This window comes from Puma concolor, chromosome D1, assembly GCF_028749965.1.
Source record: "Puma concolor isolate L17-30 chromosome D1, mPumCon1.1.hap2, whole genome shotgun sequence".
Classification (NCBI taxonomy): Eukaryota; Metazoa; Chordata; class Mammalia; order Carnivora; family Felidae; genus Puma; species Puma concolor.
Window position 1 is genome coordinate 791,952 of NC_141676.1, and position 14,644 is coordinate 806,595.

General features: G+C 68.8%; 1 protein-coding gene across 1 annotated transcript in view; it reads left to right on the forward strand.

Annotated features, from left to right (window-relative positions):
- The first annotated feature begins 419 nt into the window (after positions 1–419).
- MUC2 (mucin 2, oligomeric mucus/gel-forming) overlaps positions 420–14,644 on the forward strand; it is a 31,460-nt gene continuing 17,235 nt past the window's right edge. The window contains exons 1-30 of the mRNA XM_086679314.1: positions 420–446; positions 997–1,153; positions 2,760–3,030; positions 3,610–3,724; positions 4,022–4,112; positions 4,196–4,305; positions 4,440–4,650; positions 5,272–5,397; positions 5,924–6,041; positions 6,762–6,900; positions 6,992–7,099; positions 7,186–7,255; positions 7,400–7,537; positions 7,636–7,800; positions 8,219–8,313; positions 8,567–8,693; positions 8,951–9,206; positions 9,298–9,350; positions 9,473–9,573; positions 9,944–10,095; positions 10,276–10,414; positions 10,639–10,749; positions 10,834–11,013; positions 11,124–11,363; positions 11,869–12,025; positions 12,215–12,346; positions 12,820–12,967; positions 13,345–13,388; positions 13,749–13,934; positions 14,311–14,352. Coding sequence (XP_086535440.1) covers positions 420–446; positions 997–1,153; positions 2,760–3,030; positions 3,610–3,724; positions 4,022–4,112; positions 4,196–4,305; positions 4,440–4,650; positions 5,272–5,397; positions 5,924–6,041; positions 6,762–6,900; positions 6,992–7,099; positions 7,186–7,255; positions 7,400–7,537; positions 7,636–7,800; positions 8,219–8,313; positions 8,567–8,693; positions 8,951–9,206; positions 9,298–9,350; positions 9,473–9,573; positions 9,944–10,095; positions 10,276–10,414; positions 10,639–10,749; positions 10,834–11,013; positions 11,124–11,363; positions 11,869–12,025; positions 12,215–12,346; positions 12,820–12,967; positions 13,345–13,388; positions 13,749–13,934; positions 14,311–14,352 — 4,009 coding nt within the window. The remainder of the gene's footprint in view (positions 447–996; positions 1,154–2,759; positions 3,031–3,609; positions 3,725–4,021; positions 4,113–4,195; positions 4,306–4,439; positions 4,651–5,271; positions 5,398–5,923; positions 6,042–6,761; positions 6,901–6,991; positions 7,100–7,185; positions 7,256–7,399; positions 7,538–7,635; positions 7,801–8,218; positions 8,314–8,566; positions 8,694–8,950; positions 9,207–9,297; positions 9,351–9,472; positions 9,574–9,943; positions 10,096–10,275; positions 10,415–10,638; positions 10,750–10,833; positions 11,014–11,123; positions 11,364–11,868; positions 12,026–12,214; positions 12,347–12,819; positions 12,968–13,344; positions 13,389–13,748; positions 13,935–14,310; positions 14,353–14,644) is intronic.

Genomic DNA, 14,644 nt, shown 5'->3' on the forward strand with positions numbered 1-14,644 from the left:
ACTCCACCTTCTCAATCCCAGGGGAGGACTCCACCTTCTCAGTCCAAGGGGAGGACTCCCACCTTCTCAATCCCAGGGGAGGACCCCCACCTTCTCAATCGCAGAGGAGACTCACACCTTTTCAGACCCCAGGGGAGGACTCCCACCTTCTCAGACCCCAGGGGAGGACTTCCACCTTCTCAATCCCAGGAGAGGACCCCAGCTTCTCAATCCCAGAGGAGGACTCCTGCCTCTCATATTCAGGGCAGGAGGGGCTGGGCTGGGTGTCCAGTGTCGGGCCAGGATTTCTCTGAATCCCAGCAGGGCAGAGGAAGCCTGCCATGGAAAATCACTGCCTTGGGGGGCTGTGAGGGGCCCCTGTTCCTGGGTTTCCCCGGGGCTCAGTGCCAGCCTGTTCAGCCCCACGGGGAAGTGGCACAATGGGCCTGCTGGCCCAGCTGGCTCTGGTTTCCTAATCCCTGCTGCTCCTGGCTCAGGCCACATACTCGTGCCTGGGTCCCTGGGTCCCTGCAGAGAGGACAGTTCCTGGGCCTGGGGCTGGCGGCACAGTGGGATGGGAGGAGATGCTCCATCCCAGGACCCCAGGAGTGGCAGGCTCACTGCCCCTGGCTCCCAGCCACCCTCTTAGACCCTGGGGGATCGGCCCCTTGTTGGGGCCCCAGGAATCATCGGGTGGCGTGAACAGGCTTCTCGTCCCTAGATGCTGTCACTGTGGTGCGGAGGTCCTGTCTGCAGAGGAAGGGCCCACACGGAGGCGCAGGCCAAGGTGCTGACTCTAGCCGGGTCACTGTCTCCGAGGGCAGCCTGGGTCAGGGAGGAAGGGTGTCCCACGCCCCCACGCTCTGGGCATCCACCTCATCCAGAGTCTCAGTGATTGTTGACATGCGTGCCCCCGCCCCCCCCCCCCCCCCCCCGCCCACACCTGCCCCTGAAGCTCGGGGACGACTTGACTGTAATTTGTGGAGGCTGAGACTCGGTTCTCTCCCCACCTGCTAGGAGACAAAACTCCGGGCCAGGCAGGGGAGGCTGACAGCCTGGGGCCACGTTCCCTTTGAGGACGTCCACTCCCAGCCTCCTGCCGGCCCTCCCGTGTCCCAGAGGACGCGTTTCGGCACAGCGTCCCCTGGCTGGGCTTCCCAAGTTTCAGTTACAGGTAACTCCAGAGACTGGATCAGCCTGGGAACAGGAGGGGATTAGGGGGCGGGCGGAGCTGGGGGCCTGATGTTACCCAGTGGGCCGCCCTCCGAAACCAGCCAAGGAGCAGAGTCTGCACAGAGATGAGGCAGCCTCTGGGCCTCACCGGAGCCCACACATTCCCTGCCTTGGGGGGCTCGGGGCCCCAGTCGGGGCAGGGCCTCCGGAGCGGGAGAGCAGGGAGGGAGGAGGAAACACGGGGCAGTGGGTCTCCCTGGGAACCCCCCTCAGGGAAGCACCTCCTGCAACCCTCGCTCTGCTGGGATGTGGGACAGGGTGGGCGGGGGCCGGGAGGACCAGGGGCCTGTGGGATGTGGGCGCGCAGGACCTCCCCGGGTGGGCCCTGTCCCGCTTGCTGCTGGGAGGGCGTGTGTTGGTCGGAACCGGGGTCATGGGTGTTGGGGCGTCCTGAGAAGGGCTGGCTTTACTGAGAGCTAATAAAAAGATAAACCACAGATAACTTGAATCAATATTTCCCAAGTGACACCACGGGAGCCCCCACAGCTGTTTTCCTGATAACCTGGCAAACGCCCCACCCACGCTTTGCCCCTCCCCTGCTCTCCCCGCCTCTGCCGGTCCTGCTGGGCCATATAAGGCCCGGACCCCTGCCCCAGTTGCTCTCCCCCGCCACCCTTCTGAGCCACCATGGGGCTGCCGCTAGCCGGCCTGGTGGCCGTCTGCCTGGCCCTGAGCTCAGCTGGGGGTGCGGAGCTCCGGAGAGGTGAGAAGGTGGTCAGTGGCGTGTCCTGGGAGGCAGGACGGCCGAGGCAGCTCAGAGCGGAGGCCCTCCTCCGCCCAGCCTCTGGGGTGCACCGCTTGGGTCGGGCATCCTGCCCTCCGACTTTGGGTGGAAGGAAGGAGGAGGGAAGGTGGTCTTGGGTGCCTGTCATCCCTTTGAAAGTGATCTTCGGGCCAGAGTCTGTGGCCAGGTGGTGGTGCCAGGTGCAAACACCTGAGCTGGGCCTTTGTCCAGGGGCCTGGCGGGTCTGGGGGGGGGGGTGGGCAGGGGCAGTCGAGAGGGGCTGGGTGTCAGGGCCCCTTGGAGGGCCAAGGCCAAGGTAGCCCTTCCGCAAAGTGGGGTGTTGGCCGCGTGCCGAAGGGGTCACTCCAGACTGAGATGAGTGGGAACACAGGATGGGGGTGTCTCCGTCCCATTTGGGTGACAAAGCCGCTGGGGGTGGGGGGAAGTTGGCCCCAAATGTCTGGACACAAAGTGGGCACCCAGAGACGCCATCCTGGTGGGTGAGGGGCGGTGGGAGCAGGGGGATGCCGGAGGGGGTGTGGTGGTGATGGGGCAGGGGTCCCTGGACCAGGTGGACAGGGTGCCCTGGGCTCCGGGAAGTCCCTCTATCCCACTTGGTGCCAGGCTGGGCGCACGGGGGTGGCGGCTGGAAATGTCCTTTCAAGGGGCTGAGACCCCCTGGTCAGGGCGGCGAAGGTCCAGCAGGGGCCAGTCCTGCAGGATGGCCTCGTGGACAGTCCCCAGAGGGCAGCTGTGGGGCGGGGCCTCGGGACAGGCTTCCCGGGGCCTGGCCCGCTCACCCTGTGTGTCCCTGCTCCCCCAGAGGGCAGGACCCGGAACCATGGCCACAGCGTCTGCAGCACTTGGGGCGACTTCCACTATAAGACGTTCGACGGCGACATCTTCCGCTTCCCGGGCCTCTGCGACTACAACTTTGCGTCTGACTGCAGGGACTCCTACAAGGAGTTTGCGGTGCACCTGAAGCGGGGCCTGGGACGAGATGGGGCTCACCCCCAGCTCGACTACATCCTGCTGAACATCAAAGACGACACTATCTACCTCACCCGCCAGCTGGCGGTGCTGAACGGGGCCGTGTGAGTGGGGCTGGGCGGCCCCGCGAGGCCCTCCACCAGCTAGGAGGGTGTCGGGTTTGAGTTCGGGTCACTGACCCATTCAGCAAACACCTATGGGCCCCGGCCAGGAGCCCCCATGGGTGCGAGGGGCTTCACCCATCCTGTACTGGGGGCCCCAGGCCCCCGTTACCCAGGCTCGAGTTACCCAAAGGGGGGCCGCGGGAGGCCCTCTCCCCTCCCCAGCTATTGTCCCCCATTGTCTCGGGAACAATGGGCTCTAAGCCGCATTCCTGCCCAGCCTCCTGCAGGGTGTGCCCTTTGTTTCCCCAGGGGGTTGTGTATAGGCCCCCTGGGGCACAGAGCTGGGGCCTGGAGGAGGGGCATAAAGAGGGACAGGGGCAGGCGGGAGGCCAGCCGGCCAAGGTGGACAGGGCTGACCTGCCACGGCCCCGGCTGCCCCGGAGGGTGGCCACGCCGTCCGTGGCCCTGGCACTGGGAGCGGAGGCCACCCCACCCACAGGACGTGCAGCCTCAGTCCCCTCTGGGCAGTGGGTGACTGTGTGGGCCTGCGCGTGACTCCCGCCTGGCGCCCCTCCCCAGGGTCAGCACCCCGCACTATAGCCCCGGTCTGCTCATTGAGAAGAGCGACGTCTATACCAAGGTCTACTCCCGCGCGGGACTCACCCTCATGTGGAACCGGGAAGACTCCCTCATGGTGGGTGCAGCCCCCGCCACAGCCGGGGGTGCCTAGCGGAGCTCAGGGGCCAGCGGACCGGCCCCCGTCACGAGCGGATCGGCAGCAGAGGGGGCCCCTCGGGGCCCAGGGTGCGGGGGGAGGCGGGCTGGCCCTTCGCCCACCCCCCACCCCTGTCCTGGTCCTCAGCGATCCCCGGTGCCAGGACACCCCGGGGCTGACCCCAGCCTCCTGCCGTACCGGGCGCCCGAGCGGAGGGAGGTGCTGGGGACCAGCCTGGCCGTGGTCCCGCTCACCTGCCTCCCGTTCCCCCTCCAGCTGGAGCTGGACAGTAAGTTCCGGAACCACACGTGTGGCCTCTGCGGGGACTACAACGGCCTGCACGTCTATTCAGAGTTCCTCTCTGACGGTAGGGTCTCCTTGGGGGCCTGGCGGGCGGGGCGTGGGCGCTGGGTCCCTGCCGCTGCCCCGCTGACAGGCCTGCGCCCCCAGGTGTGTCCTTCAGTGCCATCGAGTTTGGGAACATGCAGAAGATCAAAAAGCCTGGGGCGGTGTGCGAGGACCCCGAGGAGGAGCCCGCGGGAGAGTCCTGCTCTGAGCACGTGAGTCGCTGGCTGGGGAGGAGCCGTTCCCGGGAGGGAGGCCGGGGGTGGGGGTGGGGTGCGTCTGGGGGTGTCACGGAGAAAAGGAGGGCGGGAGCGGCCCTCATCCCCTCACCCCCGCGTCTGTCTGCCAGCGCGCCGAGTGCGAGAGGCTGCTGACGGGCTCGGCCTTCGAGGACTGCCTGGGCCTGGTGCCGCTGGAGCTGTACGTGCAGGCCTGCGTGCAGGACCGCTGCCGGTGCCCGCTGGGCGCCTCCTGCGTCTGCAGCAGCCTCGCCGAGTTCTCCCGCCAGTGCTCGCACGCGGGCGGCCGGCCGGGCACCTGGAGGACCCCCGTGTTCTGCCGTAAGCGCCGCGGTGCCGCCGGGCGGGTGGGGGCGTGGGCACCGCGGGGCCCTCAGGGCGGGGGCCGTCCGGGGACGGGGCGGCTTGGTGCCCTGCATCCCGGCCCCCTGTACCCTGGGCCCCCTGCACCTGGCCCCCTACACCTGGGCCCACTTGTACCCCAGCCCCTCGTACCCTTGCCCCCTGCACCCCGGCCCCGCTGTACTCTGGCCCCCTGTACCCCGGCCCCCTGCACCCCGGCCCCCTTGTACCCCGGCCCCTGTACCCTAGGCCCCTGCACTCTGGCCCCCTTGTACCCCGGCCCCCTGCACCCCGGCCCCCCTGCACCCCGGCCCCCCTGTACCCCGGCCCCCTGCATCCCGGCCCCCCTGCATCCCGGCCCCCCGCACCCCGGGCCCCCTGTACCCTGGCCCCCTTGTACCCCGGCCCCCTGCACCCCGGCCCCCCTGCACCCCGGCCCCCCTGTACCCCGGCCCCCTGCACCCCGGCCCCCCTGCACCCCGGCCCCCCTGTACCCCGGCCCCCTGCATCCCGGCCCCCCTGCATCCCGGCCCCCCGCACCCCGGGCCCCCTGTACCCCTGCGTACGTGTCCGCTCAGGGGCCTGCCTTTGCCTTTGCAGCCAAGAGCTGCCCCGGGAACATGGTTTACCTGGAGAGCGGCTCACCCTGCATGGACACCTGCTCACACCTGGGAATCAGCAACCTGTGTGAGGAGCACCGCATGGACGGCTGTTTTTGCCCGGAAGGTGTGTGCTGTGGAGGCCTCGGGGCGGTGGCTGGTGGGTGGGCGCTGCCCTGAGATGGCCCGCCCAGCCCTGTGTGCCCTGGGACCGGTGGGGCGGTGGGGGGAGGTCAGCGATGGGCGGTGCCCTCTTCCCTGACACTGGGTAGAAGGGACACAGAAGCTGAAGACCGCCTCCCAAGCGCACACAGTGGGGCTTCAGGGAGTCTCGGTGGGAGGACTCCTTCCTGGTCATCACCCGAGGGCACCTGTCCCGCTGCCCTGCTCACAGAGCCCGGAGGCCCCCAGGGAGGTGGTCTGGAGGCTGTGTTCCCAAGGCAGATCCCTGACCGGGTGATGTGTGGGGGCACAGGTGTCCCCGAAGGACCAGAGGGGCCTGCGGGTGGGAGGCCTGGCTGGCAACCCCACCTGGGAGATTGCCCCATCACAGGCCAGCCCGGGGCCGCGGCCCTGCCGGAGAAAGCCCCGCTGTGGGGATTCTGGGGTTTTCCGAGGCTGGCCGAGGATAACGTCTCTTCCCTACCGTCCAGGCACTGTGTACGATGACATTGCGGGCAGAGGCTGCATTCCCGTCAGCCAGTGTCACTGCAAGGTCCACGGGCACCTGTACTTGCCCGGCCAGCAGATCACCAACGACTGTGAGCAGTGGTAGGTCCCGGGCTGGGAGCTGGTGGGCTGGGGGCTGGTGGGTCTGGGGTCTGGGGCCCTGGGCTGGGGGCCTTGGGCTGGGGGCTGGTGGGCTGGGGGCCTTGGGCTGGGGGCTGGTGGGCTGGGAGCCGGTGGGTCTGGGGGCCTTGGGCTGGGGGCTGGTGGGCTGGGGGCCTTGGGCTGGGGGCTGGTGGGCTGGGGGCCTTGGGCTGGGGGCTGGTGGGCTGGGAGCTGGTGGGTCTGGGGTCTGGGGCCCTGGGCTGGGAGCTGGTGGGCTGGGGGCCTTGGGCTGGGGGCCGGTGGGCTGGGAGCTGGTGGGTCTGGGGCCCTGGGCTGGGAGCTGGTGGGCTGGGGGCCTTGGGCTGGGGGCCGGTGGGCTGGGGGCTGGTGGGTCTGGGGTCTGGGGCCCTGGGCTGGGAGCTGGTGGGCTGGGGGCCTTGGGCTGGGGGCCGGTGGGTTGGGGGCTGGTGGGTCTGGGGTCTGGGGCCCTGGGCTGGGAGCCGGTGGGCTGGGGGCCTTGGGCTGGGGGCCGGTGGGCTGGGGGCTGGTGGGTCTGGGGTCTGGGGCCCTGGGCTGGGAGCTGGTGGGCTGGGGGCCTTGCGCTGGGGGCCGGCAGGCTGGGGGCCAGTGGGCTGGGTGCCCTGGGCTGGGAGCCTTGGGCTAGGGGCCGGTGGGCTGGAGGGGGCAGCTGAGCCTGACCCTGTGCCCCATGGCCCACAGCGTCTGCACCGCCGGCCGCTGGGTGTGCAAAGACCTGCCATGCCCAGGCACCTGCGCCCTGGAGGGCGGCTCCCACATCTCCACCTTCGACGGGAAGAAGTACACTTTCCACGGGGACTGCTACTACGTGCTGGTCAAGGTAGCTGGCCGGGCGGCGAGCGGGCACGGCTGGCTCCCGGCCCTGCATCAGGCTCTGTGTGGGTCGCTGCCACCGTCCCTGTCCCCTGCAGGGCGACCACGACTCCTATGCCCTCCTGGGTGAGCTGGCCCCCTGCGGCTCCACGGACAAGCAGACCTGCCTGAAGACGGCGGTGCTGCTGACCGACAAGAAGAAGAACGTGGGTGCCCCCGCCCCTCCCCGCCCGGCGCCCCTGGGCCCCCAGGGCCCCTTTCAGCCCCACCGTCCCCTCTGCCTGTCCCGCAGGTGGTGGCCTTCAAGTCGGACGGCAGCGTGCTGCTGAATGAGCTGCAGGTGAACTTGCCCCACGTGACTGGTGAGTCCTGCCCCCTCACCTCCCCCCGCCCATGACTGGTGGGTCCATGGGACGCCCAGCCGGGGGTGGCGCTGGAGGAAGTGCAGCCCCCTGCAGCTCCAGAGCCCCTGCTGACGAGGGGGACCCCCGCCCCCTGCCTTGCAGCCAGCTTCTCCATCTTCCAACCATCCTCCCACCACCTCGTGGTGAATACCGCCTTCGGCCTCAGGCTGCAGGTGCAGCTGGTGCCCGTGATGCAGCTGTTTGTGACGCTGGACCAGGCCGCCCAGGGGCGCGTGCAGGGTGAGTGGTGCCCTCGGCCCGCCCCCACAAGGGCCCCGCTCGCTCGGGGCCTGCCCCCTGGCGCCCCGCCCCTTCCCAACCCTGTCCCGGCCCCTCAGGCCTCTGCGGGAACTTCAACGGCCTGGAAGGGGATGACTTCAAGACGGCGGGCGGGCTGGTGGAGGCCACGGGGGCCGGCTTCGCCAACACGTGGAAGGCCCAGTCAAGCTGCCACGACAAGCTGGACTGGCTGGAGGACCCCTGCTCCCTCAACATCGAGAGCGGTGAGGCTCGGCCCCGCCGGGTGCACGGGACGCCCCGCGGGACCCGTTGGCCGGGTGGGGCTGGGGGGAGGCCGGCTGGCCAGCCTGCCCAGCTGCTGCTTTCTGCCGCGTGGCTGGGTAGGGTGGTCCACGGTGGCTGCCCGCCAAGAGTCACTGCGGAGGGGCCAGGCTTGCTCGCTAATCACTGGGTGGTGGCCCTCGCCCAGGGGCTGGTCTGGGGACATGACACATGCCTTCCCACCCACCAGGTCAGGGCAGGTTGAGCGTGGGGCGGCTGTGGGGGTGTGGCCTTGCATTGGGCTGGAGGGGACTGGGCTCCAGGGGACCGAGTGGGTTCCAGCTGGGCGGCCAGGCAGCGGGGCTCAGGGGACCTGCTGGAGGGGCCCGCCCCTGCTGAGGCTCTGTCCGTCCTCTGCAGCCAACTACGCGGAGCACTGGTGCTCCCTGCTGAAGAAGACAGAGACCCCCTTCGGCAGGTGCCACTCAGCCGTGGACCCCTCGGAGTATTACAAGGTGGGTGGGACCCGCGGGACCCGCATGGGCACTGCCCGTTGCCCGATCTTGCCCGGAAGGTGCGCTCTGTGCGTCGGGCCGAGCCCGACCCTTGGCCTCGAGTCTCCCCCTGGGAGCTGTCGACCGTCAGCACGTGTGCGCGCGGGGGTGCCTGCGTGGGTTTGCCCCTTGCGGGGTGGGAGCCGGTGCGTGTGTGTGCGCGTGCGTGTGTGAGCTGCTTCCCTTGCTCACTGCCTGCCTCACTTTCCCCCAGAGGTGCAGGTACGATACGTGTAACTGCCAGAACAGCGAGGACTGCATGTGCGCCGCCCTGTCCTCCTACGCCCGCGCCTGCGCCACCAAGGGCGTCATGCTGTGGGGGTGGCGGGAGCAAGTCTGCAGTGAGTGCCAGCCCCCGCGGGGTGTCTGGCGTCCCCCGTGGCGGGAGGGGTCAGCCCCGCTGTTCCGTGCTGGCAGGGCGGGGCCCAGAACCGCGGCCTGGGGTTCCAGGGGGGGCGGGGTTCCCGTGCGCCATCTCAGGGAGACTGCCCTCGTGGGCCCCTTGGCCGGGGTGGGGCTCAGGGACGGCCTGTGGGGCGGGGGGCGGGGGGCCGGGGGCCGTCCCTGCGCCCCTCACGCCCGCCCCGCGCCTCCGCAGACAAGGACGTGGGCTCCTGCCCCAGCTCACAGATCTTCCTGTACAACCTGACCACCTGCCAGCCCACCTGCCGCTCGCTCTCCGAGGCCGACACCCACTGCCTCAAGGGCTTTGCGCCGGTGGACGGCTGCGGCTGCCCCGACCACACCTTCCTGGATGAGAAGGGCCGCTGTGTGCCCCTGGCCAAGTGCTCTTGCTATCACCGTGGCCTCTACCTGGAGGCCGGGGAAGTGGTCCTGCGGCAGGGGGAGCGATGGTAGGTGGCCTGGGGTTGGGGAGCATGGGGGGACCCACGGGCCCGCCCGCCCCCACGAGGGGCCTGTTCACCTCCTGCCTCTTCCCCTCAGCGTTTGCCGGAACGGCAGGCTTCACTGTGTTCAGATCCAGCTGATTGGCCTTCGTAAGTAGTCTGCGTGTGCCTGGCTCCCCGCCCCTCACCCATCCCCGCCTGCTGAGCCCCCCTCCCCCCCCCGCCCCCAGCCCGACCTCCACTGAGCCGAGGAGGCCCCCTCTGTCCCACAGGCTGTCAGGCCCCAAAGATCCACGTGGATTGCAACAACCTGACGGCGCTGGCCATCCAGAACCCGCGACCCACCAGCTGCCAGACGCTGGCTGCCGGCCACGTGCGTGTGGGGGCCGCCGTGGGGGGGAGGGTGTCCCCAGGCGTCCACACTGGCCCCGGGACCTGGAGGTTGGGTCCCGCGCGCACACGGGCCTCACTGGCCCTCCCTGTCCCCAGGCGGGGGAGGTGGTGGCCGGTCGGCCCCCCGTCCGGCCCACTGAGGGCACGGTGGCCAGCCTAGGGACCCTCGGCCGGCAGCCCTTGCCTGCACCCCGGCCCAGGGCAGAGCCCGAGAGAGGAGAGAGGGCCGGGGTCTGTGGGTGGGGAAGGGACAAGGGGGTGTCTGCCAGGGTCAGGAAAGGGGGCGGCAGTGACGGGGCCAGCTCCGGGCCCCGAAGCAAATCCCTGAACGCCACTCCGGCCCCCTGCAGTACCAGACGGAGTGCATCAGCGGCTGTGTTTGCCCGGACGGGCTGCTGGATGACGGCCGCGGCGGCTGCGTCGTGGAAGGGCAGTGTCCCTGTGTGCACAACAAGGACCTGTACTCCCCTGGGGACAAGATCAAGGTGGACTGCAACACCTGGTGAGTGGCCCGCTGACCCCGGCCCCAGGAGCTCTGGCGGGGGGTAGGGGGTGTGGGTGTGGTTCGTGAGCCGCTCCGGGGCTGTCCGCACGGCGCCCGGCCCGCCGGGCTCCCTCTGAGCAGGGCTGGGGGGACTTGCACGCCCGCGGCCCCTCCAGGCCCCCTTCCCACTCTCCTCAGCACCTGCCAGAGGGGCCGCTGGGCGTGCACGCAGGCCGTGTGCTACGGCTCCTGCTCCATCTACGGAAGCGGCCACTACATCACGTTCGACGGAAAGCACTACGACTTTGATGGACACTGTTCCTACGTGGCGGCTCAGGTGAGGCCAGCGGTGTGGCCCTGCCCCCGGACCGTGGCCCCGCACCACGTCCTAAAGCCACTCTCAGCCCAGCAAGAAGGGGTCCCCAGTGAGGGGCCCGGGGAGTGAGGGGCTTGTGTGTGCCGTTAAGGGCCCCCTCTTACCAGAGGAGGGCTGAGGCTGGGTGGGGGCCCGGGGCAGCGGTGGCCGGGCCAGTGTGGCTCACGTCCCCCGTGGGTCCCCAGGACTACTGTGGCCAGAACTCCTCACTGGGCTCCTTCAGCATCATCACCGAGAATGTTCCCTGTGGCACCACGGGTGTCACCTGCTCCAAGGCCATCAAAATCTTCATGGGGGTGAGTGCCGCCTGATGCCGGGGACTCGCGAGCCCTCGGGGATGCTTCGGGCGCCCAATAACAGGGCCTCTCCCCTGGGCACAGAGTCTGGAGCTGAAGCTGGAGGGCAAGCACCGCGTGGTGATCCAGCGAGACGTGGGCCACCACGTGTCCTACACCACGCGGGAGGTGGGCCAGTACCTGGTGGTAGAGGCCAGCGTGGGCGTCATCGTCATCTGGGACAAGAGGACCACCGTCTTCATCAAGCTGGCGCCGTCCTACGAGGTGCGTGGCAGCGCCCGGCTGCCGGGCCCCCGGGGCGCAGGAGGGGCCGAGCCGCCCTCCCAGGCGGGCGGGAGCCGCCGCACCACGCCCCGGGCTTGCTGCCTCCGCAGGGCACGGTGTGCGGGCTGTGTGGGAACTTCGACCGCCGCTCCAGCAACGACTTCACCACGAGGGACCACATGGTGGTGGACAGCGAGCTGGACTTCGGGAACAGCTGGAAGGAGGCCCCCACCTGCCCGGACGTGAGCTTCACCCCGGAGCCCTGCGCCCTGAGGCCGCACCGCCTCTCCTGGGCCGAGAAGCAGTGCAGTATCATCAAGAGCCGGGTCTTTGCCGTCTGCCACAGCAAGGTGCGTGGGCGGGGCCGTGGCGGCGGGCCTGGGCGGGGTGGGGCGGTAGGCGGGGCCGTGGGGGCGGGCCTGGGCGGGGCTGTGCGCGTGGGCGGGGCCGTAGGCGGGGCCGTGGCGGTGGAAGGCATGGATCCTTGCGCAGGGTGGCTCTTCTTGCTCCCGCTGAGGAGCGGCCTGAGGTCACCGTGTGCCTCCTCTCCTCCAGCTTCAGCTCCATTTTCTGGCCTTTACCAGAGGCCCGGCCCTCCCGGAGACCCCTAGCTGGGTCCCCAGCCCTCATGTCTTCCAGGGAGGGAGAAAGGACGGAAGCTCCGGGCAGTGGGGGGGGGGGGGGGGGGGAGGGGTGGCCCCCCCCTGTCTCTGGACCTCCCCTGCCGGCCCCCTGGGAGGCTAGTGCTGGGTGACCCGTGCCCTGCCCTGGGGGTCCTGAGCTCCTCGGCTGCAGGGGCAGGCCCGGCCCCATGAGGGCAGTGCGGGCCCAGGGCACAGAGGTCTTCTCCCCCAGGTGGACCCCAAGCCATTCTACGAGGCCTGCGTCCATGACTCGTGCTCCTGCGACACGGGCGGGGACTGTGAGTGCTTTTGCTCTGCGGTGGCCTCCTACGCCCAGGCGTGCACGAAGGAGGGGGCCTGCGTGTTCTGGAGGACGCCAGACCTGTGCCGTGAGTGCCCGCCTGTCCTGGGGCGGGGGCCACACTGTGGGTGGGCTGGCCCTCCTTACCCACCCAAGGGATGGGGTGTTTGCAGTCTCTTTCCCTCCTGAGAGCCGTTGCTCGGGGCCAGGGTGGCGTGTGGGCTGCCAGAAGGGAGCTGGCCTCGCGCTCCCTGGATCTGACCCGCGTCCCCCACAGCCATCTTCTGTGACTACTACAACCCCCCGGACGAGTGCGAGTGGCACTACGAGCCGTGTGGGAACCGCAGCTTTGAGACCTGCAGGACGGTCAACGGGATCCACTCCAACATCTCCGTGTCCTACCTGGAGGGTGAGCGTGCCCTGGGGGCCGAGGCACAGGGTCCTCTGCAGACCCGCAGGGTCGCCTGGGAGAGGCCCTGTGGGGCTGGGGACCTGAGGTCCGGGGCGGACCAGGCCCACCTCGCTGTAAAGCCAAGACCCCGCCCAGGCGGAGAGGCGGAAGGAAGCAGGACGGGCGGGTGTCTCACCCAGGGGTCCCGGGGAACCTCCCTAGGGCCTTGGAGTTGAGAACTAGGGATGTGAAGGGGTGAGACACCTGCAGATCTGGGGAGGGAGTGCCCTCCCCCACCTCCCCAGGAGGCTGGGAGGGGCCTGGCCATCCCTTTGGCCCTATGGCAGTGTGCAGGGCCCAGCGAGTGGGTACCTAGGACTTCCCGAGGAACCTCCTGGAGAGAAGGCCCTGACATGGTGGGCACGACGGTGGGGTCTGGAGGATGTGGGATCCTCCGTGGCGGTCCAAGCCCCGTACCCTGTGCCTACCAGGCTGCTACCCGCGGTGCCCCAAGGACAGGCCCATCTACGACGAGGACAAGAAGAAGTGCGTCACGGCCGACCAGTGTGGCTGCTACGTCGAGGACACCCGTTACCCACCTGGAGCGTCCGTGCCCTCCGACAAGGACTGCCAGTCTTGGTACCTAAGTCCGCCCTGCAGGGAGCCCGGGGGAGGTCGGGCGCACGCGCACGTGCGACGTGGCTTCGTGTGCACAGGTGCACACGCGAGCATATGCCTACACGCACACACCACACATTCGTGTGTGTGGGTGTGGACGCACGGCCAGGGGCGCACACCCGCAGGTATAGACACAGGAACAGGACGTGGGGACAGGCCGGCCTGTCTCTTCTCATCCTCCTGCTCTGTCTGGCCTTTGCCTGCCTCAGCTTGTCCTCCTCGGCCCACAGCTAGACCCCAGTGGGCAGGCTCCTTTGGAGCTGCACCCGGGGTGCACCAGGGAGGGCCTGGGCGGGGGGTGTGTGCTCGGGGTCTGCAGCTCTGTGCTTGCTTTGCAGCATGTGTACCGACTCCTCGGAAGTTGTCTGCCGGCCCGAAGAAGGTGAGCTGCCCTCCCGCCCAGGAGAGCCACCAAGCTGCCTGTCCCTGGACTGTGGGGGTGGGGCTCAGTGTCACCCTGCCCTGCTCCTGCGGTCCCCAGAGGCCCTTCCTGGCTCAGAGCCGGCTCTGGCTTGCACCGGCCTCCCCAGGCCTGTGATGAAGGGCCGAGGTCACCCCTTGTGCCATCCGGCTTCTGCGCTCCGATGGGTTTCTGGGGATGGAGTCCCGGTGGCAGATCGGTCTGCCGCTGGTCGGGGCTGGGGGACACCTAGTCTTTCTCTGATTGGGGCGGGCAGGGGGTGCTCGAGAGGCTCTGTCTTGTCCTTGCCATGTTGACCTTGGCCTCCCGCCCGTCCCCCAGGGAAGATTCTCAACTATACCCAGGATGGGTCTTTCTGCTACTGGGTGATCTGCGGTCCCAACGGGACGGTGGAGAAACACTTCAACATCTGCCAGCCTACCTCGCCTCCCTCGTCCTCCTTGCCGCCCTCCACCACCCCCGTCACCAGCACCACGAGCACCACCCCCACCCCCATCCCCAGCACAGGTGAGGCCCCGGGCCCAGCTGAAATGGGGGGGGTGCACGCAGCTCACAGGCGTCTCCGTTCAGGGGACGTCACCGGGGCCCCTGGCCTGCCGAGTTGAGATGTGGCATCAGGACCACATCCCTGAGCCCAGACCGCAGTGAAGGTGACCTAGGAACACTTCCCGAACCAGCAAGAAAATACCCCTGAGGCTTAGAGAAGCAGAGGAAGGTCCTTAAATCCCCCCATGATTGTTCTCACTGAGGTGGTAGCCGTCACCGGACGAGCCACGGGGGTGTGGTAGCCACTGGAAAAAGGGACTTGTAAAAATTATAAAAGAGTTTTAAAGGTGTCAAAATCTCTAGTGACAGCGTCCTTTCCTTTCTGGCTCTTGTGCAGCAACGACCATCTCCTCAACGACCCCGTCCTCAACCACTCCCAGTAAGTTGTGTGGGCAGTGTCCCCGAGGCGGGTGGGTGTGGGGGGCAGGGCACCCGGAGCTGCTCCGGGAACTGCCCAGGAGATGCGGATGTGGGGCCCGTGGCCCGTGCTGTTCACTTCACCAGAGAGGGTGCTTTGGGTGGCATGACCCCCTGGGACTCACGGGTGCCTGGCTGACGCACGGGGGAAAGAGCGGCTCGGGGTGACACTGTTGTTCAAGCGTCCAGACCGAGCCCCTTCCCGTGGGCTTTCTCATTGGAATGGCTGACCCTGTCCATGCTAATTGTTTTCA